This window comes from Pantherophis guttatus, chromosome 2 (assembly GCF_059756535.1).
Source record: "Pantherophis guttatus breed Tessera chromosome 2, ASM5975653v1, whole genome shotgun sequence".
In the NCBI taxonomy this organism is placed as follows: Eukaryota; Metazoa; Chordata; class Lepidosauria; order Squamata; family Colubridae; genus Pantherophis; species Pantherophis guttatus.
This window is the reverse complement of record NC_142064.1, coordinates 105024596-105047214: the sequence shown is the minus strand read 5'-3', so window position 1 is coordinate 105047214 and position 22619 is coordinate 105024596. Positions and strand designations below refer to the sequence as shown.

At 39.1% G+C, this 22619-nt stretch overlaps 2 protein-coding genes across 9 annotated transcripts in view; one reads left to right on the top strand and one right to left on the bottom strand.

The window, feature by feature from the left end:
• USF3 (upstream transcription factor family member 3) overlaps positions 1 to 18023 on the top strand; it is a 34669-nt gene extending 16646 nt beyond the window's left edge. For 3 of the 4 annotated variants that reach the window (XM_034411104.2, XM_034411107.2, XM_034411105.3), the window contains exons 2-6: positions 1720 to 1781; positions 3906 to 3934; positions 6373 to 6455; positions 7144 to 7240; positions 8703 to 18023. In XM_034411104.2, coding sequence (XP_034266995.2) covers positions 1720 to 1781; positions 3906 to 3934; positions 6373 to 6455; positions 7144 to 7240; positions 8703 to 15076 — 6645 coding nt within the window. In that variant the 3' untranslated portion in view covers positions 15077 to 18023. The remainder of the gene's footprint in view (positions 1 to 1719; positions 1782 to 3905; positions 3935 to 6372; positions 6456 to 7143; positions 7241 to 8702) is intronic. The other variant, XM_060690262.2, reaches the window with a different exon arrangement.
• A 1507-nt stretch (positions 18024 to 19530) lies between these two features.
• The window catches only part of SIDT1 (SID1 transmembrane family member 1), a 69786-nt gene continuing 66697 nt past the window's right edge, over positions 19531 to 22619 (bottom strand). For all 5 annotated transcript variants that reach the window (XM_034411109.3, XM_034411110.3, XM_087888359.1 and 2 more), the window contains one exon: positions 19531 to 20161. In XM_034411109.3, coding sequence (XP_034267000.2) covers positions 20099 to 20161 — 63 coding nt within the window. In that variant the 3' untranslated portion in view covers positions 19531 to 20098. The remainder of the gene's footprint in view (positions 20162 to 22619) is intronic.

The window sequence follows — 22619 nt, the reverse complement described above, 5'->3', positions numbered from 1 at the left end:
GCCAGAGATAAATAGAGTGATAATTGCTATTGATAGTATTGTATTCTTCTCCATATGGATAATCAGGAAAAATAACTCTTGGTGAACTTCATGAAACTTGGAAAGTACTTGTATCTGTTATGCATACATTTACATTTATCACAAGGACCATAATTACGTCCTTTGTCTTCTTTCAGAAAGTAGTCATGCTCTCCTCTTCCAGCTTTGTATTCTTGCTGCTTTATACCTATCACCTGTCCTTGTTTTCCTGCAGTAGCCTAAAAGTGATTTATTAATTGCATGGTAAAGAATATCTTGTAAATCTCTTCCACTGAGCGTGTTTCCTCATGTGATAGTTCTCTTTAGGGAAAGTTACTTTCTGGAATAATTTACTATTGCTCTTGTATTCGATTCCACAAATCCTTGTCCACTTTTGTGAGCTGAAGTGTTCCACTTGTTTATTCCATTCTCCTTATTTTTTTTCCTGTGCTGCTCTATAGATTTACATTTTAAACATGCTTAGTTTAGTTTAGTTTAGTTTCTTTTAGGCAGAGAAAGAAAAATGCTTTTTTCTTCTATTCCTTATGTAGCCACCACTTGTAGATATACCCAACACTGTTGTATTTGAGAAAATGTTAAACAAGAATCAGTGACAGACTTCCAACCAATATGCCACTCCTATGTAGATTAATATTAGGTAATACAGGTTTTATTAATAATAAATATTATTATTTACTAATAAAAAGACTCATTAAACTTACTACAACATTTTACTAACACTAAATATAATATTGAATGTTGCTATTACTTTAGACATTCATGATTCAGAAATAGGGCTTTTTAGTCAGCCTTCTAATGAATTGTCCTTTGTAGCTGATACATAGAATCATAGGGTTGGAAGGGAAAGTTCTTCTCTGAACTCTTTGAGCCTCAACATCTTTTTTCTATTGTGACCAGAACTGGATGCAGTATCCAAAATGTGGCCTCACCAATGTGGTATAAAGTGGTACTGTCACTTAATAAAATCCCTCTGTTGATGTAGCCCAGGTCTGCTTTGGCTTTTTTGGCAGTTGCAGCACACTGCTGGTTCATACTGAAGTGGTAGTTACCAGGACACCTAGGTCCCTCTCATATGCACAACTGTTGAGTCAGATGCTGCTTATATACCTGTGCGTATTTTTTTCCCTCCCAAAGTGCGGGACCTTACTTTTTTTGCCACTGAACTGCATCTTGTTGGATAGGACCCAGTGCGCAAGTCTGTCAAGATCCTTCTGAGGATATCTTCTGACGCATTAGCAGTTCCTCCCAGCTTTATATCATCTGCAAACTTGATGAGTCCCGTCCCATCCCCCGGCTAGGTCATTTATGAAGATATTAAAGTAAAATATAAATAAGGCTTGGATATATTTCAGACAATTTTATTAGTCTAAGATTTGAAGTATTTTTGGATGCAGTAGAAACCATAGAATGCTTACAAGCTAGTAAATCAAATAGTTTGGTGGTAAGTAGAAATAATATATGGGTAGCTAAATAAAGAAACTTTGCATTGTTGCTTCTCCTTCAGTGTTTAATGCAAAGGTATATTAACACCTTTGACAGTTCGTTAATAGGTTGATTGTACTAATGTAAAATTATTTCAAAATTGTAGTGAAAGATTGCTGGAAACACATGCGTTTTCAACTGTAATGAGAATTGATATAGTAGCTTCAAAGATTGTGATGAGTTTTTCTGTTTTCCTAGATTCTTTTGTCTCAAACTATGCCCGAGATGACAGAGAAAGCTCCTCTTAAGAAGCAGCACCGGTATGTTTCCAAATTGCAAATAAGTATATGATATAATCCTATCCTTGCTACAGAGAAATAAATGATACTGATTTGGGTGAGATTGCATTGACCCTGTGCTTTGATTAATTCTCTGTTCCAGCCTCTGGAAAAAGAGATTGAAGACTAGAATAACCACAAAAAAGAGGGTGTTCTGACTGGAGGCTTCTGCTTTTTTTTAACAGCCTGTACAGTTGAAAAGGGTAAAATAGGCATGAAAGAAGTGGGCCTGAGGAGGGCTCCAATTTTTTTTTTTTAATTTGATTTCTATGCCGCCCTTCTCCGAAGAATAAATATTCTATTTATTTTTAACAAAAATGAAAAAGTACCGAGGTAGCCAGATACTGCAAAAGTAGGTGAGCTATCAGTCAACATTATAAATAGTGGTGAACTACCGTGTTTCCCTGAAAATAAGACCCTGTCTTATATTTTTTTGAACCCTGAAATAAGCGCTTGGCCTTATTGCCATGTGCTCAAAAGCCCGATTGGGTTTATTATCAGGGGATGTCTTATTTTGGGGGAAACAGGTTATAACAGACTATGCTTTGCTGCATTGTCTGAAGGGTTATTTATCTGGAAATAGCTTAACAGTAGTGGCTACTGTCCAACTTGGTTTAGCGTAGCATGCATACATATCAGTAGTACTAGAATTTATACTAGGTTTAGCAGGAATTTAGTGCAAAATATGGGGGGGGGGTGTTGTGCAAAAATATACTGCATATAGCTCTCCATGCCAATATGAGAAGTATGTCTCTGTGATATGAACAGCTATTGCATTTTCTTTTTATATGAAGTTTCTTGAATTTCTTAGAAAACTGAATAGAAAAGCATCTCCTTTGAAACAAGCATAAAATCAGATTAGCGTTCATTTTGCTAAATTTTAGGAAAACAATTGTATTTTTTAAAAACTGCTAGTAGCGAGCCTCCACCTGAGTTCTTCTTTGCTGCTTGCTTGTTCTTCAAATGCAGATGTTTTTGTAATTGCAGATGTAGCTATAAATTGTTTTGTGCTTTCGAAATGTAAGCAACCCAGAGTCCTTTAGGATTGGAGAAGGAAAGAAACCTAGATCAGTTAATCAATCATGTGTTTGTGTTTGTGTACATGTACATACAGTCATTTTAATAGATTTGAAGGAACAGTAATTGAAAAATAAATTATTTGATGTAGCATCTATCAGGATAAAAGAGAGTTTTTCACATGACACCCTTCTTTAAGAAAAATGTACTAAAGGAAATGCAGTAATGAAATGCCAAATAGCAATAGAAATAGCACTTAGACTTATATACCGCTTTACAGTCTTCTCTAAGCGGTTTACAGAGTCAGCCTATTGTCCCCAACAATTTGGGTCCTCATTTTACCCACCTTGGAAGATAGAAGGCTGAGTCAATGTTGAGCCTGGTGAGATCTGAACTGCCAAATTTGCAGGCACCCAGCAGTCAGCAGAAGTGGCCTGCAGTACTGCACTTTAACCACTGCACCACCATGGCTCATATCTCGCAAGGTTGCCAGTTACCAACCAGTACATTTCTGCATTCCTGCCATGACAATGCCAAGCTTTTCCAAAGTCCAGTACATGATTTCTATTCTATCCAGATTTAAGAATAAATGTCATTGAAGTAGGGAAATATGGAACATTGGCAGGAACAATGTTCTTTAAACTTGTTTTTATGTCAGAAATTTATAGGAAAATATAAAATTATATTTTAAATTTATATAACATAATCCCCTACTCTGATACACAAAACAATATATCCATTACATATGCATTTATAATGTTTCCCCTATTCCTTATACCTATGATATTTGTTTACACTACTGGTGACATAATTGTGATCCATATTGGAATGTTTGTTCATAGCTTGAATTTCCACAAGAGAACCCATTTTAAAGCCTCATTTTGTGCCTGTTTTATGTATGCATACATTTTAGGGAATATATATTTTTTTGTGTTAAAAAATAAACAGGCTAATTAGTTATATGTTACATATTCACTGTATATTTGGGGGTGGGGAGTTGTCAGAACAGAAGAACATTGTTTTACAAATGTTTATGGATTTAATAAAATACTTTAAATAGCAATAAATAGTTCATGTTTTTTTAAACAGGAAGAAAAACCGAGAGACTCATAATGCAGGTAAGAATTTAATATTTTTCATTTTTAGTAATAATTTTTATGGAAGTTTAAAAATACAAAGACAAACTAATACAAACTAAGAAAAATGCAAGAAGACCAAAATGTGTGTGGGTATGTGACTCACTCTTCTGAGTTAAAATCAGGGATGAAATCTAAATTTTTTCCCTACCGGTTCTGTGGGCGTGGCTTGGTGGTGGTGGGGTGTCCTGTGACTAAGTGGGCGCAGCCAACTCATTGTCACTCACAGCCACACCCACTCAGTCACAAGACCCACCACCACCAAACCACGCCCACATAACCCGGTAGGAAAATATTTTAAATTTCTATTATGCCGCCTGCTCACCACCCGCTCTCCCTTCGCTTTGGGTCGGGGGCTGGGGCCCAGGGACGTGCCATTCACTGATGCCCCGGAGCTGCCACTTGCTCACCGTCTGCCTCAACCGGGTCGGGGAATGCACCATTCCCCAACTCCAGCCTTGCCGCGGAGCCGCCGCCCACTCGCCCTTCACCACGCGGTATGTCCTACTCCTAACCTTTCTCCCGTGGCTGGCTGCCAGGGAAGGCAAGCACCCGAAAGTTACCGGAGCTGGTCTCCTTTTTGAATGTGCCACCACCATCGTCGCCCTGGTCCACGTGCCGGCAGCGCAAGCGCACACCCAACCTGCCATTGATGAATGAATGAAATAAATGGTGTGCACTTGCGCAGCTGGCACATGGACCAGGGCGGCGATGATGGCACATTCAAGAAGGAGAGCAAATCCAGTAACTTTCGGATGCTTGCCTTCCCTGGCAGCCAGCCGTGGGAAAAAGGTAAGGAGTAGGAAATGCCGCGTGGCAAAGGACGAGCAGGCGGCGGCTCCGCAGCAAGGCTGGAGTCGGAGAATAGTGCATTCCCCGACCTGGTTGAGGAAGGCGGTGAGCAGACGGCAGCTCCGGGGCTTCAGTGAATGGCGCGTCTCTGGGCCCCAGCCCCCGACCCAAAGCGAAAGGAGAGCGGGTGGCGAGAGGGCGGGGCAAGGCTGGAGTCTCTTTCTGGGCGTGTCGCTTCTGCCTGTTAGGCCACTTCCTGAAGCTGGCAGCTCTGCAGCCAGCCGCTTTGCTTTTTCCCTCTTTTTCCTCATGGGAGGCTTGCGTGGTGGTACCAGCAGAAGTGCTGCGGGGAAGTGGCCCAACAAGCAGAAGCGCTGCACCCAGAAAGAAAAGGGCAAGAGGGGCCGGTGGGCTGCAGAGGTTAAGGTGGGTGGGCGGAGCCTCCAGCTGCCATCGCTACCGGTTCTCCGAACTACCGGCCATCATCACTACCAGATTGGCCGATCCAGTCCGAACTGGGAGCATTTCACCCCTGGTTAAAATCCATACATATATATCACTTTTCTGAATTATTATTTGTGAGTCCCTTTTAGCTATTGAAACATCAATGAGTTTCATTGTGAATCTTGTGTAACATCATATCATTAATAAATCCTATCGATTTTAAATTTGTGTTCAAAACAGCGTCATTCTCAGTTCTATCCTTTTCTATCTCTTCTTTTGAATTCTGTTTATAGATTCACAAACAATTTTAAAAGAAAATAGAAAATTCTGAGTACATTATTGCCAATTATCCTTGAGTTCTTCCAGAGTTAAAATACTTTCTGCCATTGTATATTAGTGTGTCTGCACCTTAGTTATAAATTTTTAGTTCTTTCTGATTACCTCTAGTAACCAGGTTTCCTTAAATGTTTCCTCTCTAATTCACATTTTCCAAGGGAAAGGTTTAAAATCAAAATCTTCATATATTTTTATAGGATTTTAAACAAATTTTTATGGTCAATCTGGCCTCTTAGCTCACTTAAACACTCTCTGAAATCAACTTTCTAATCACCCCTTTGCTGCTTATTTCTGATTTTATTCTTTAAGCTCTTAGATTTACATGAAACTTTTTTTACTGAGGAAAATCACCCAGCGTAATAAAATTTGTCCTTCTGAAAATTCTTAATATTCAAAAAGCAGTTTACAAGTCATTTCCAGGAAAAGTGATTAAGTACAGAAGTAGGCAAACCCAGTGTCTTTTGAAGGCTCTGAACTGGAGCTTGGACAAAATGATTCTTCCAGCATCCAGAGCTCTAAAACCCACCAGAGACACCTGATTTACAGTCTCATTGCAGGGACCATATGTATGAAGTATTATGATAGATCCTAGGGCGTCTCCTTATTCTGAAGAGGAATTCAGGGAATTGATTCATTCACCAGTTTCTTTTTCCACTACATCAGCTCCACGCTCATAGACCCATCTTCAGTTGACCATGCTTCCCAGTTGGAAGGAACTTTAATATTGGTGGAATCCAGGTGAATCTTTTAAGTATGCAATGCCAAACACTATCAAAACAGAAAAGTGTTATTATTTCTAAGCAACCTGTAATTATAAATGTACATACAATGGGTTCTGTTTTTTATAGTGGAGAGGCATCGAAAGAAGAAAATCAATGCTGGTATAAACCGAATTGGTGAGCTAATTCCATGTTCCCCTGCACTGAAACAGGCAAGTAGGAGCTTATGTTAATACCAGCTATATATAGACTTTAGAGTTGATTCTTCTAATACCTCTATTCAAATAATCAAGACTTGGGATTAATAAATTGGAATATACTCAAGTTTTAATTGTGAAATGCAATTAAATACCTTATTACAGATAGCTTGTATAGTGACTACCATTGTGATAGGCAGTTCTTTCTAAGCAAAAGAGCTATGGAAAATTTTCTGGAAATGTTTTTGTTTTGTGAAAGTTTTCATTATCTACCGTGTTTCCCCGAAAATAGGACATGTCCCGAAAACAAGGCCAAGCCTGATTTTTGGAGTAGGCCTAAATATGCACCCTCCCCCCAAAATAAGTCCCCCCCTCTCTTTCACACACACACACACACACAGGTCCCTCACCCCCCCAACCCTCTCAAGGCAGCCACATCCCTGCAAACTCCTGCGCCCCCCGCCCCTTTCGCCGCCTGCGGCACCAACCATAGACCTCAAGCGCCTGCTCCTGCTCCATGGTGGTGGCCAAGCCCTTATTTCAGGGTTCAAAAGAAAATAAGACCCTGTCTTATTTTGGGGGAAACACGGTAGTACCTTATATTAGCATGGGTTGATGGTAGTGTTAGCTTTATTAGCTTTAATGTTCTGTTACTTTTTCCTCTGGACATTATAAATCAATTCAAAATCTGTATCCTTTACAGAGTAAGAACATGATTCTGGATCAAGCATACAAATATATAACAGAAATGAAAAAGCAAAATGATGAACTCCTGTTGAATGGAGGAAACAATGAACAAGGTGAATAGATTATTCTATGAATGTAGCATGTTATAGTCTTTCCTTATTTATCTGGGGCTGCTGCAGAAGGCCTTATTAAGCACCACCAAACATAATGAAGTACTGCACTGTCTTTCTGTGACTGAATTATTTCAAAGTATTTCCACTTCAGGAAGGAGGCTCTGTTGCTACAAGGTGGTAATATAGCACTGATAAATATTCTAAAATATTCCACTGTTACTATCTATGTTTATATTTAATAAAAGTAGTTAGCAAATGTAGCTTTTACTATTCTCAACATTATATAAAATTGGCATACTTGTTTTTATTGCATACAGGTTTTAAAATAAAGGTTCATTTCTTGCTGCTCCTCCTTTGGTTTGTAACTATTATTAAAACTTTCCAGCAAATTCAGCACTGATTTTCCAAATCTTTATGGTTCAAGTTATTATTTTCTTTGATCTAATAATCTAATACTAATAGATTACTACTAATATTTTAATTAAAATATTTGCTTATTTTACTTCTTAATACATCTGCCTTGGTATGAGCTAGGATTGTTGCTTTCTTGAAAAAAGGTTTTATATGAAAAAAATCATACAGGAAGTCCTCGACTTACAGTAGTTCATTTAGTGACCGTTCACAGTTACAATGGTATTGAAAAAAGGTGATTTATGACCGTTGCATCATCTCCCTAGCCATGTGATTTACGGTTGGATGCTTGACAACTGACTCACATTTATGACGGTTGCAGTGTCCCAGAGTGATGTTATCCCCCTTTGCGACACTCTGAAAAGCAAAGTCAATGGGGAAACAAGATTCACTTAACAACTGTGTTACTAATTTAAGAAGTGCAATGATTCACTTAACAAATGTGGCAAGGCAAGTCATAAAATGGGGCACTTAACAAATTTCTCACTTAGCAACAGAAATTTTGGGCTCAATTGTGGTTGTAAGTTAAGGACTACCTGTAGTTAAAAATAGGAAAGCAAATCTAAGTCTAATGTGTAATTAATAACTGAGATTAACAGCAATTTAATTATTTTTAAAATTTATCCCAGTGTATTAGTTCTATATTTTCACCCAAATGCCAAGAATAGGATAAGTAATTTCTGTTATTAGAATCTTCTGATCCTATTCTTTAGGATTTATGAGATTTTACTGCATATTGCCATTGATTATCCTCTAGCATTTACATAACCATTTTCTTCAATATAAAAGTCCAATATGAATTTGAATAGTGATAATAAAAATAACAGAAATTGTTCCTTTTTAAGAAGGCCTCTACACCCGCACTTTTTCACACATTAATCAGGAATGAGGCACTGGATTAGACAGGAGAACGAATACAACCCCAACTTCACATAGCAGTTTGAATAATAGCAGGGACAGGCTCAGCCAAGTGACATCAACCACTTAATCAAGTAAATTTTTCTCAGCTTTTTTCTAATTAGCACTTAACTTCTTACAATTTTCTCTGCAGCTGAAGAAATAAAAAAACTCCGGAAGCAATTGGATGAACTCCAGAAAGAAAATGGGCGCTACATAGCATTGTTGAAAGCTAATGACATTTGCCTTTATGATGATCCTACCATCCATTGGAAAGGAAATCTTAAAAATTCAAACGTTTCTATTGTAATTCCGAATGATCAGATACAAAAGAAGAAAGAAAATCTGAAAAATACAAATATTTCTGTTGTTATCCCCAATGATCAACTGCAAAAAAATATTGTTGTATATTCCAATGGCAGCCAATTTGGTGGAAGTAACCAGGGGGCATCTGTCCAAGGAATAACTTTTAATATAGGACATAATTTACAGAAACAGACAGCTAATGTTGTTCCTGTCCAGAGGACTTGCAACACTCCTGCAACCATTTCTAGTATTTATTCAACAGCAATCAAATCAGGTATTCAAACTTCAGTTTCATCATTAGTATCAGGCCTACCAAATACAGACAAAAAAACTCTTGAGCAATCTACCTCTGAGAACAAGCAAGGCACGTCTATCTGTACTAGTGCTCCCAGTTCTGTGAATACCTCGCAGCTAGTAAGACTGCAGAGTGGAAAACAGATTTCATCACAAGATGAGAATGACATCTCCAGATCTAAAAATAAACAAGGGAGTTTAAAGCTGATTGAGAAAACAAGTGTACTAAGCCCCAGCCTTTCTTCCAGTGTTAGTATAGATGTGCTTCATTGTCAACAAGCAAATATACCAACAGAAGTGGGTTCAATAAGTGGCTCTCTAGGAAGCTGTGTAACTTCTGCAGCTGATCCAGCCTGTGTTGCATCTATTGGTGGAAAGGCATCCACAGAAAAGGTCTTCAAAAGCCTAGATGGTAGAACTCCAGAAGGAGAAGCCCCAAAGGCTGTAACAGAATTGAATATAGTGCCTGCTACTACTGTAGAGAAATGGCCTTTCCCCAGTTCTTCAGATGTTGGCATTCCAGAGTCAAAAAGCATTGGTAATCTTATGAGAATCACTTCAGCTGGAAATACCCAAACCACTTGGACTACATTGCAGCTAGCTGGAAGCACTGTTCAGCCTCTAAATCATACTCCATCCAACATAATGACAGCCCTTTTAAATGAGCCAATTAATGGTGCTAGTATTATAGCTTCCACTCCAAACAGGATTCTGGCCAATGGTGCTGGTTTAAATAACCCTCTAATTCCAGAAGAACACCCAGTTGACCAATTGGTTGTTACCTTGCCTTCCCATCCATCTTTACCTATTCAGCCACTAATTAGTAAGACACAAACTAGAGCGCAAATGGCAAGCAGTCTCCTTCCCGTGAATCCAGCCATGCAAGTGATTCAAGTATCTCAGCCAATGACCTCTCCTATCAATACATCACCTATTAATCAGAACATTGTAATTCTCCAGCCTCCTAATGCTAATTCCTGTCCTCCAGTGCTGAGAGCTGAACTCCCAAATCAGACCGTTAGCCAACAGATTGTAATAATACAAACTGCTAATCCAAATCCCCTCTCTTTTTTCTCAACACCATCAGTTGTTAAAATGCCTGTGAATGGAACAAATGCTGGCAATCTTATACAAAGTGCCTCTGGCCCTCATATGTTTGGTGGGAAACATCTTGTTCATATTTTACCAAGGCCCTCTTCTTCAGCATCTTCTTGCCTGACACAAACATTTTCTGTTTCAATGTCTAACCAAAAGCTTCCACAGACCATTTCTTTAAATGGACAGTTGTTTGCATTAAAGCCTATGAAATCCTGTTCTGGAGATTCAGATCAAGCCCCTATGCAAATTATTCAGCCTACCACCAGTGAAGATCCAAATACCAACATTGCCCTCAATGCATTTGGTGCTTTAGCTAACCTCAATCAAAGCATATCACAGATGGCTGGCCAAAGCTGTCAACAAGTGTCTGGCAATCCGTCTACCAACCCCAAAATCGTTAGTAGCCAAACCACACCAATATCTCCTGGTTTGCTAACAGTGACAACACCTTCCTCTTCAGCTGCTGAGAGTTCTAGATTAACCTGTAATTCATCTTCACTAGACATTTCTCCTCCCAAAGCTGCTGGTTTGGGTTCAAAATGGTCTAATAAAAATTCAGGTACTAAGAAAACTTCAGTAGCCAGCAACAACCTTGCATGTCAAGTAGATCCTGACAAAGAATGCAAAAAAATTGATAGAAATGTGACAACTGCATCTGAACATTCAGGAAGTGACATATTGCTTGAAAATATGCCTGTTGTTTTGCAGTGCTTAGCTGTACCACAGGCAAATTGTACAATATCACCAAATGATATACATGCTTCTGATCCTCATCCCAAAGATAGACTGAGAGCTGAGCAGAACATGGAATCTACTCTGACACCTGATCTGAATGCAGCTGGAGTACCTAGATCATTGTCCCTTGAATCATCGTTATTGGGTCAATTTGAGGTAGTTCCTGCGATTTCCACAGACCATGCTTCTCCACCTCTTCAGATATGTAAATCTCAAACCAACTCAACAGCAAATTCTAAGTTATCAGAACTATCCAAATGTATATCCACCAATCCTTTACTACCCTCTTCTTCAGATTCTCCAGTGACAATTTCTCAAATTTCTCAGACAAATAGAGAAACGAATACAGAGAATGTTCCCAGAACAGAGGTCTCAGAGATCTGCAGGATGGAACAAAATTGTTCCATCGTAATGCAGGCCTCAGATTTATTGGAAGAACAAGGTCTAACCAAAATGTTCTCAGAGTTTAATAAAGTAGGAGATGTACAAAAATCCTTTTCAGTCCAAGTAGAGCACCCCAGTTTTTGTACCCAAAGCACAAAATCAAATATTGGTTCAAATGATCATTTGGAAAGGAAACAAGAAGAACTCTTGCTGATAAATGCTGAAGAAGAAAACCTCACACGATCTAATTCTTGCACGTCCGACCAGGAAGCTATCACTGCTAATAGGCAAGTAGACTCCCCCATGTCGACTAGTTCAGGTAGCAGTTGTGGCTTTTCTGTTGCATCCATGTTGCCAGATACATGTAGGGAAAATGTTTCCAACAGCACTTTGGTGAACGCACATAGCACCTGCACATTTTCAGAGCAAACAGATATTGTAGCACTGGCTGCAAGAGCAATTTTTGACCAGGAGACTCTTGCAAAAAATACAGGAACAGTGTCAGGAACCTCTATTTCCAAGGATAGTAAAGTAGCATCTCTAGGAAGAGACCAACCATTCAAAGCCCATCCAGTTAAAAACACTAATCAAATGGAAATGGGGCCAAACAATTTCAGTACCCAGAATTCAATGCAAATAAACATTGAGTTGTCTGCAGAGAAAAGTTGTTCTGTTAGACTGGAAATGGCTGATACAGCTTTGCAGATTCCAACTCCACAACCCTCAAGCACCTCCAGCTTGAGTGTGAATAATCTAATACATCCAACATGCATCATACATCCTCCAGTAAGCTGCTCAGGTGTATCATCATCTTCAGATCAAACAACTGTTTCTGTATCTGAGACTCCATCTGTCCCTGCTAATTCATATATGACTCAGTCTCCAGGACATTCTCCAAGGTTGATGGCAGAGTATCCTTCAGAACAGTTATCTGCTCTTCAGACTACCACGATGCAAGGTCCACAGATATGTGAACCACATTTAAAGCAGCAAAGACAAAGCCGCAAAGAATCAGCCAAGCGTTCTGTTCAAGATGATCACATGCTTTCTACATCAAAGAGGCAGAAACATTGCCAGACAGCACCTCTACAGCTTGAAGACATGGCTCTGTTGAATCAAACAGCTGATGATATTGACAGTCAAAATCAAATCCGTGTGAATCAGATTCCCCTCAACTCATCTAATCTTGCAGTATCAGTGAGTAGTCAAGGACATACCAATGGCCACAGCAGGTTATTTCAAGCCAGCAATTTTGTGTCACCTACTTTGAGGCAAGCTGAAGTTCAATGTAATTCTCATCCACCTATCCTTGATCAAGCAGGACAACATCTGCAGCCTATCCAACATGCTCTCTCTCAGGGTATGGCTCATCTTCAGGCTAATCACCCATATATAAAACCACAGCAACAGCAGGGTGGACAGCTAAGAGAAAGGCATCAATTGTATCAACTTCAGCATTATATTTCTCCTGCAGAAAGTTCTGTACACTCTCAAACCCATATTGCCCATCAGCAAAGAATATTGCATCAAGAGGCACAGCTGCAGAAAAAGAGAAGTCTCATTCAAGCCACTCAGCCCACCACGCTTACTTTACAGCAGAAGCATCATGGAAATGACCAATCACGGTCAAAGAGTAGCCAGCCACACCCCCATCACTCCCAGATTCAACAATTGCAGCAGCACTACCCTTCTTCCCAGCCTGAGAAGAATTGTGAGAATTCTGCTTTGAGTAGAACTCATAGCCACCCACGGAGCCATCCAAGTCAGGACATTCTGCATCAGCAGTCATCAGATGTGGGCAGCAGACAACCAGGTTCTGGAGTTCCTTCTGAACATGTCTCGGGACATAGTCAGATGCATAGAATGTTGACCTCTAGGGCTTTGGAGCAGCAGATAGTGTCTCAACCTAGTACTGTCTCTAGACCAGATGTTCCCTGTCTCCCTCATAGGCAAGAAAGAAATAGAGTTAGTAGTTACTCTGCAGAGGCACTTATTGGGAAATCTTCATCTAATTCGGAACACAGGCTAGGAGTATCCATGCAGAGCTTCAAAGTTTCAGATCATCTTGAAATGAGAAACTATGCTGATGTATCTAGGAATAAAGAATTAGTAATTCATAATACACAAAGTCGTGTATCTGTAGATCATCCACTTGGACCAGACATTCAGAGGCTTTCTGAGTGTCAGACATTCAAGGTGAATGCCATTAATCAACAGCCTACAGGTAATTTTGATGTGCAATCTTCAAGAAGTAATGAAATAAGTAACTCTCTCAGGGGTCTGCAGACACAGAGTTTTCGACTTGCCCAAAATGCTGGACCATCAATAGACAGACAAAAGAGGTTGTCTTATCAACCAGTTCAAAGTATTTCAACAGGAAATCCTCTCCCTTCCCGAAGAGACAATGAGAATACATGCCACCAAGGATTCATGCAAAGTTTACTTATTCCTCATCTTGGAGATCAAGCTAATGGAAACCAAAGACCAATTTCAGAGCATCAGAGAAATCCACAGTGTGCCAGTTCCTCAAATGTTGATTATAATTGTGCACCAGCAAGAGAAAGTATTCATATTCGGAGGGAAGGGGATGATCAGAACAGAGAAAGTTGTGATATGTCTCTTGGTACTATTAATGGTAGGAACAATGCTTTAACTATTCCCTTCTCAAGTTCTTCTGGAGATATACAGGGCCGTAACTCAAGTCCCAATATTTCAATCCAGAAATCTAATTCCATGAGAATAACAGAGAGCCATGGAACAAAAGGTCACATAAATGCCTCAGCTTCTAGCAATGTACATGGAGCCGCACGTCCTCTTCACTATGCACCAGTCTCTCGTGGGAATGCTGACCAGGTTCCTCCATCTGTTCGTCAAACTAATTCTTCAGCCACTGATCGATCAAGACATCCTTTACAGGATAACAGTGGCTCTAAAATTCGCCAGTCTGAAAGGAATCGTTCTGCAAATCAGAGACATGGGAATGTGTTTGAACCTTCTCTTCCCCAACTCCCTTTATCCACTGGTGGAGGAATGATCCTTGGACGACAGCAGCCTACCCTTGAAAAAAGGGGCAGCATTGTACGATTCATGCCTGAAGGGCCACATGTCTCTCATGACAGTACAGCTGCTGAACAGCACACTTTGTCTCAAAATTTTGGATTTCCTTTTATTCCAGAAAGTGGAATGAATCCCCCAGTAAATGCCAACACTTCATTTATTCCACCAGTAACTCAACCCAACGCTACCCGAACAGCAGCCCTGATTCCAGTTGATCCTCAAAATACATTGCCGTCTTTCTATCCACCATATTCTCCTGCACATCCCTCCCTGTCTAATGATATTTCAATTCCTTATTTTTCTAACCAAATGTTTTCTAATCCAAGTACAGAGAAGCCAAATGGTGGAGGTTTAAACAATCGATTTGGTTCTATTTTGTCACCTCCCAGACCAGTTGGTTTTGCTCAGCCAAGCTTTCCCCTTTTGACAGATATGCCTCCAGTGCATGTGGCCAATTCATCACACTTGTCCAATTTTAATTTGACTTCTTTATTCCCGGAAATAGCTACAGCTCTTCCTTCAGATGGATCAGCAATCTCACCACTGCTCTCAATAGCAAATACATCTGGTTCTGACTCTTTGAAACAATCATCAAATCGGCCTGCCCATAATATAAGCCATATTCTAGGTCATGACTGCAGTTCAGCTGTGTGAAAAGAATGGGAAGGGGTGAATTTTTTTGAATGCCCATTTTTATATGTGTAATGCATATATACTTGTATAAATTTGGATTTATTTGTAAAGATTTATAACAATCACTCTGGAATGGTTTCATTTGCAGGTTATTCTTGGGCTTACACATAAACACTCAGATTGCTGAAGTGCAAACTAGGTGTTAAAAGTTTAACCTGTTTCAGCAGCCTATGATAATGTGACACTCTTCACCCTATTGTTACCATCTCTGTGAAAACAAACTGAAGAATTGCATTTATAATCCTTGGAAAGTAACATTTTGCACAAGATGTATGGAGGAAATTTAGATTGCATTTAAAAACATCTTTTTGTTATAAATTCTTCAATTTCAATTTAATGCCACACTTAGTTTCTGATGACCTCTATGAAACCATATGGAAATAATTGCTTCATTTTCAAGATTTCTAGTAACAGGAATAGAAATATTAATGTAATTTCTTCCCACTCAATATATAATTCATTCTTTTTGCCACTGATTAACGTGTGCTTTCTCAGGTATTGGGTTGGGTTTTTGTTGTTATTGTTTAAAACCCTCTTACGAAATTTCCTCCCCCCTTTTCTTACATTTATTATTTTAAATTTCCTCTAATAAGAAATTAGTAATGTTGATATATGAGGCTATAAAAATGAACAGGAGTTACAGAAATCTGTAGGCAAACTGATTACATACATAATTTTGTCAAGTCAGAGGAATTATGATGAGAGGCAAAAAGAATCACATTATATTTAGTGGAATGGTGGTCTTGATAGTATAAGATGAGAATGAAATCTCTCTCTCTCTCTCTCTCTCTCTCTCTCACACACACACACACATACACACACATACGATTTAGCATTCCAAAACACTGGGTCAAGGAAGAAGGGAATATTTTTGTCAGGCTCAAAACAATTTTAGTGTAGCCTTTTGATTTTTTAAAAACACTATTGTTTCTATTTGTCTCTCCACACAGTTGATGGCAAAAATACGATGGCATCAGTACATCATTGTCTAAGGTATTATTCTGATAAATTGCTAATTCTTTGTTTCTGTTTCTTTTTATAAGGTCCTGCAAAGCAGCCCAATTTGCAGCCCAAATTGAGGCAGAGACTTTGTTTTTGATAGCAGGAAGAAAGAAAGTCTTCCTACAATGAGTGGCCAGAGATGTTTGCTCTTAAAAGTATTCCCCTGTATTTCCAGGATTCATTGGGTTAGAGTTTCTGCAGAACATGCTAACAGATCAAAGAGTTCATACAAATAGGGCCAGATAGTTTAGTTTTACTTTCTTTTTCTTCCCTCTTATGAGTTGGTATGCTGCTGTTTACAGAAAACAAATTCCTGTAAACATATTCCAAGGATGAAAAAAACCAGGTACTCTTCTTAACCAATTTAAATGCATAACAAGTAGTGAGAATGAAACAGTTGAAAGTGAATTGGACAAAAATATATTGACCAGCAGAGGAAATCAGTTTCTTGAAGAAATTTTCTATGCAATAATGTGTGCTTTTATGATTTCTGAGTATTAAATGTTTTTTTTTCTGAAAATGTATTGGAAGAGTCTGATGCACAAATGAAAAGAAAATGCAAGTAAATGGCAGAGTATTTAATTAATAGGAGAACCTGTATTCCCTTTCATTGAGAGTTGTGGAAAGAGGAAACCTTGATTGAAGAATATGATATTCTGCCTTTTGGTTTGTGTAACAATTTTTATGACAATAGATTAAAAAAAGTATTCAGACTTTCACTATGTATTCATATAAACCAATAGCGACTTTCTAAGCATTTATCAGTATTTCTTGTTAGAATTTTTGGTAGATGTCAGTATAGACTATTACTAGTATTTTTCAAGTGTATTTTCATGCGGAAATATATTTTCAATAGAGCTCTTGGTATTACCTGCAGTGGTAAAATTGCTATTGTAGATAAATTACCTTAGTTTTGATTATTAACAGGGATTGTGTTTAGCAAAAGAGCATCAGCTCTTTAATGAGATTTCATGCACTCTGCAAATCCTATTATTTTTATTTCAGGTAATAGTGCCCTTCAGTTAAAAAATGGCACAAAGAAATCTTTAAAGAATGCCTTTAACATTTTGAAATTATTAAAATGTTAATATTTTGTTAATTTATCTTAAACTATTTCAGGATTCTAACTTCAATACAAATTTCCCATTGTATGCTCATAAATTCTGTGATCTTATCACATTGTCTTATTGACACTGATGTGATTTGAAGCTTCTCTTATGCTAAAAAAGCTCATAAAGTATTGGGGACTTCTGAAGGTTATAAAATCCATTAGATGTCAATTTTTGGATGCATGAGGGATTGATCTTTTATTACTAAGGTGCTATAGGGCACAATAATGGCTGAATCATTTGAAAAAATGGAAGCTATAGATCACATGGGATGTATGTTTATAATACCTTAGGGTTTCTATTGGGTATAGGTAGTCACACCTTGTTCTTTTAATGGGAACAGATAAAGAAAACTTGCTGTCACACAGCACAATAGCCTACAGGTTTATATCCTACAGTCATACCTTTCTTTTGCTGCTGGCCTTCATGGCAGTTTCCTTGTGCACATAGAAGACTTGTGTAAACTCCCTCTTGTTTTGAAATTAAGAAACATATGATGATTGTGCTACACTTTTCAGCAAATTAAGAATGTATGTTGTTGTGCATTCTATAATATTCTATCTATTACTTAAGGTCCCCCAGAAATTTTCAAGATCTTGAAGATAAACTTGTACGGAAGGTTTATTATTGTAAATATTTTTTTTATTTTAACATCTTTTTACAAATTGAATGCATTTGTATGTAAATACCTGCAACATTGATTTTTTTAAAAAAATTCTCAGATTTTTATTAAATGTAAAATTATATTGATTGTAAACATTGTATAGATATAAACAAAATAGTATTTTATTTTTAAACATGTACAGTTTGTGCACTATCATTTTGTGTTCTGCTTGTGCTTTGTAATTCTTCCTCTGCAGGAAAAACAAAAAGCAAAACCAATTATCTTATATTTAAATACCCAAAGTTTAAGATTGTAATTTTTAAGAAGGTAAACAACTAAAAAGTCCAGCAATTCTGTCTGTGGTTTCCCACTAATTTGTTCCAATTTCATTTGTCCACCTGCTCAGCCATAGCGAGAACCTCAAAATAGCCAGACTGATTCTTGGACACCACACAGAATGTTGTCAATAGTGGTTCAGAGCATTGTTTTGACTGCTATGCAAAGACAGTAGCTTGCTGGTAGTTTTCAGATCTATTCATCAGCAAGTTGCTTAGGGATAGGAAAAGACATTTGGAGATGCTACATTTTTAGAAAATGTGACTTGGAGTACATTGTTTTTAGACTGTGTAGTGCTTTGGCTTGATTCCAAAAAGAGACCCAGAACAGTGTTTTTCAAACATGGCAACTTTAAGATGCAAACTGGGAATTCTGGGAGTTGAAGTTTAGGCATTTTAAAGTTGTCAAGTTTGAAAAGCGCACTGGCCCAAAGCATGCATTGGAAAAGATATGGTTCTTTTGCTGAAGTGCTACATTAGGACTCCTGCACATTCTCGCACCCTTTTGGAATCCGATGCAAAACACTACCGAGGCATGCATAAAAGACCTCCGGATGGGGAAAAAAAGTCTCCTTTGTTCTTAGATTTCCTTTAAATATACAGCAGGTTTAACCTAGAGAAAAGCAGATGCAGAATTCTAGTGTTTAGTATTTTTTTTAACCGAAGTGAATTGATAAGACAATTGGGCTGTCATTAACTGCCAAACAATCATTAAGAGAAAGTCCAAATATACTTAAAGGTTAACAAACATCTTAAGTAATTCAAGTTGATAATACTGAGACATGCTTTAATTTAAATTTAGCAAAGCATGGCACAAACATCTACACAGCATCCCCTGAATATAATTCTGGGATTAAGCAATAGGGTAGACAATTGGATCTTTTCTGTCTTACCCACTTAACAGTTATTTTGCACGAGTTTAAATGAACAGCAAATAAGAGACTGTAGATTATCAGAAAATAATTCGCTACTAGCAATAGTGATAGATGACTAGCAAGAGTAAGTAGCATTGTAATACTGCATCTGGATTACCTGTCTGAGAACAAACATAAATTAAAAGAAATAATATAATGCATATGACAGTCTCATGGAGAGGAAAAGCACCTTCCAGCTGAGCAAGGAAAGTCTGTTTTGTACAAAGAAAAGGAGGCGGGTTGCACTATTCACATTGTCTAAAGTGTACTATAGGAAGAAAAGGGATGGTGTTATTCTCCAATGTGTCTTCCAGTACAAAAAGAATGAGTTACTATCATTTTATGTAGTAAATGCAACAGTTGCAAAATGCTTCACATAAGGATCTCTGCCATATTTCAGTATTGCATAAAGTAATTCTGACTAATCAAGCAACAGAACAGAAGTACAGTGGAACCTTCATATTCATCTTTAATTGGTTCCGGGAGACATGATGAGTACCAAACACAATGAGTACCAAACAAATTTCTCCCGTAAGGAATAATATAGTGAGTCACAAAGTAACTGACCCCAACAAGTTCTAGCTTGTGCATCAAGTACCAAACGAACATGAGTACTGCGACAAAAAATGTGTCAAAATGCATTGAATACCAAATTCAATGAGTTTCAAAGCAATTGAATACCAAGGTTCCGCTGTAGCCAAAAGGGCAATGATTCCATGTGCATTTGGTAAATTACAAACTCAGAAACTACAATGCTGGGAATAAACCCCATTATAAGAAAGTGAAGAATGGCCTCAGAGAGCCTTATGAATATCCCAGCTTGATTAGTCTCAATATAATGCATTATTATACTATAGATCTGATCCAGCTGATGTTGAGGACATGATTTTTACATTTTTTTTCTATATGGGAATTGTTTCCAATAAGGTTTTTTCCAATGTGTACTTGGTGCTCCATTCTGACTTCTCCACATAGCAAATTTCACTGAGAAGCACGAACCACTGTTCTTATCCTGTAGCTCAAAAGACAGGAATCTTGTTCCTTGGCACAGAATCCAAGTCATCGTCCAGGGTCAGCAGGCCCTAGAGCAAGAAAGTATCATAGGCATGTCAAGAGATTTGTATTGTTTTTTTCTTGGTAGAAAATGGAAGAATAAGCAGAAATGTCTTATCGGTTTTGTAATCAGGATAGTTCTGACATGTTACTCCTAGAAATCGGAATAATAGTTGCTTTTCCCACTGCACATAATCCTTCTTTCAGGATTTGGTGATACAAATACTATACTGTAAGATTTATTTTATTTTAATTTATTTATTTATTTATTTATTTATTATTTATTTATTTATTTATTTATTTATTTCAGATTTCTATACTGCCCTTCTCCTTTTGGACTCAGGGCGGTGAACAGCCAAATATAAAACATTCATACACAAAAGTTAAAATAGATTTAAAATAATTAAATAAAATTTGGCCCATAATTTAAAACATTTCAATTAAAATCAATATCAATTTTAAAACCAACCATAAAATCAGGACAGCCCGGCAAACTGAAAAAAATAGGTTTTAAGGGCCCGACGAAAAGTCCGGAGGTCTGGGATCACTCGTATCTCTGGGGGTAGATAGTTCTAGAGAGTGGGTGCCACCACAGAGAAGGCTCTCCCCCTGGGGGTCGCCGGCCGACATTGTCCGATGGCACCCTGAGGAGGCCCTTTCTGTGGGAGCGAACTGGCCGGTGGGAGGCAATTGGTGGCAGAAGGCGGTCCCGTAAGTACCCTGGCCCTAAGCCATGGAGCACTTTAAAGGTGATCACCAACACCTTGAAGCGCACCTGGAAGTCCACCGGAAGCCAATGCAGCTTGCGCAGGAGAGGAGTCACATAGGAGCGCCCCGTCGCTCCCATAATCCCCCGCGCGGCCGCATTCTGCACCAGTTGGAGCCTCCGGGTGCACCCCAAGGGGAGCCCCATGTAGAGAGCGTTACAATAGTCCAGACGAGAGGTGACGAGTGCTTGAGTGACCGTGCGTAGGGAGTCCCGATCCAGAAAGGGGCGCAACTGGCGTATCAGGCGAACCTGATAGAAAGCCCTCCTGGCCACGGCCATCATATGCCCTTCTAAAGACAGCCGTGCATCCAGGAGGACGCCCAAGTTGCGGGCCCTTTCCGTGGGGGCCAATGATTCGCCCCCAATAACCAGCGATGGCACCAGCTGGCTATACCGGGACGCTGGCAGCCACAGCCACTCGGTCTTGGAAGGGTTGAGTCGAAGCCTGTTTCTCCCCATCCAGACCCGCACAGCCTCCAGGCACTGGGACATCACTTCCAAGGCATCGTTGGGATGGTCTGGGGTGGAGATGTACAGCTGAGTATCATCAGCGTACTGATGGAACTCCACCCCAAAACCACGGATGATCTCGCCCAGCAGCTTCACATAAATGTTGAACAGGAGAGGTGAGAGGACCGACCCTTGTGACACCCCACAAACAAGGCGCCTCGGGGTCAACCGCTGCCCCCCTGTCAACACAGATTGCGACCGGTCGGAGAGATAGGAGGAGAACCACCGCAAGACGGTGCCCCCTACTCCCAGAGCCTCCAGCCGGCGCAACGTGATACCATGGTCGATGGTATCAAAAGCCGCTGAGAGATCTAACAGGACCAGGATAGAGGAATAACCCCTACCCCGAGCCCTCCAGAGATCATCCACCAACGCGACCAATGCCGTTTCCATGCTGTACCCAGGTCTGAAACCGGACTGGAGCGGATCTGAATAGACAGCTTCATCCAGGTACTGGGGAAGCTGTCGCGCCACCACACTCTCAACAACCTTCGCAATAAAAGAAGATGTCACTATGTACAGCAAACTGATAGGGCCAAGAATCATGTGTAGTGATACAATGCAAATACCATAATAACCTTTATGTTTTGTATTGTACACTGCCCAGAGGTGCTCTGTGAAAAAGATGGGTGGTCTCCAAATTTAATATATAAATAAATAAAATTAGAGTACTTGCATTCTGATGTCTAATGCAAGCAAGTCAGTCATAGCAATTAATGTGATAAGTGCAATAATATTTTGTCTTTTCCCTTCCCTGGTGGACACCCATGTTACTTCTTGTATCTGAGATACAATCTGGTCCAACTGGTGAAAAGGGAAAATTATTTATACTGTGTTCAGATTTTCTCATGTGGCAGTTTCTCCAAGCCAAGAATAACAACAGCAACAACAAAATGCAAGCTGGCTAAATAGGAGTGAGAAGTGTTGTCTAGAGAGATGGGATCTTTTCAAATCATCAGAGGCATCCTCTAGCTTCTAAAATTAACAGTAGTAGAAGGGACACATTTTTGGCAAGACAGCCATGCTGGCCCAAGAAAGAGGCTGAATGGATAAATTGTGTATTAGAGACTTATTTGGATGGGGGAGTTTGAGTACATCTTTGGGCAATTGTTTCCATCCTGGTACATGTTATCAAGAGCTAAATGAACTATTTCCGCCAGATTAGGGTATTCAGCTGTCCTAGCTGTTAATCCAGCTACTGAGGTTTT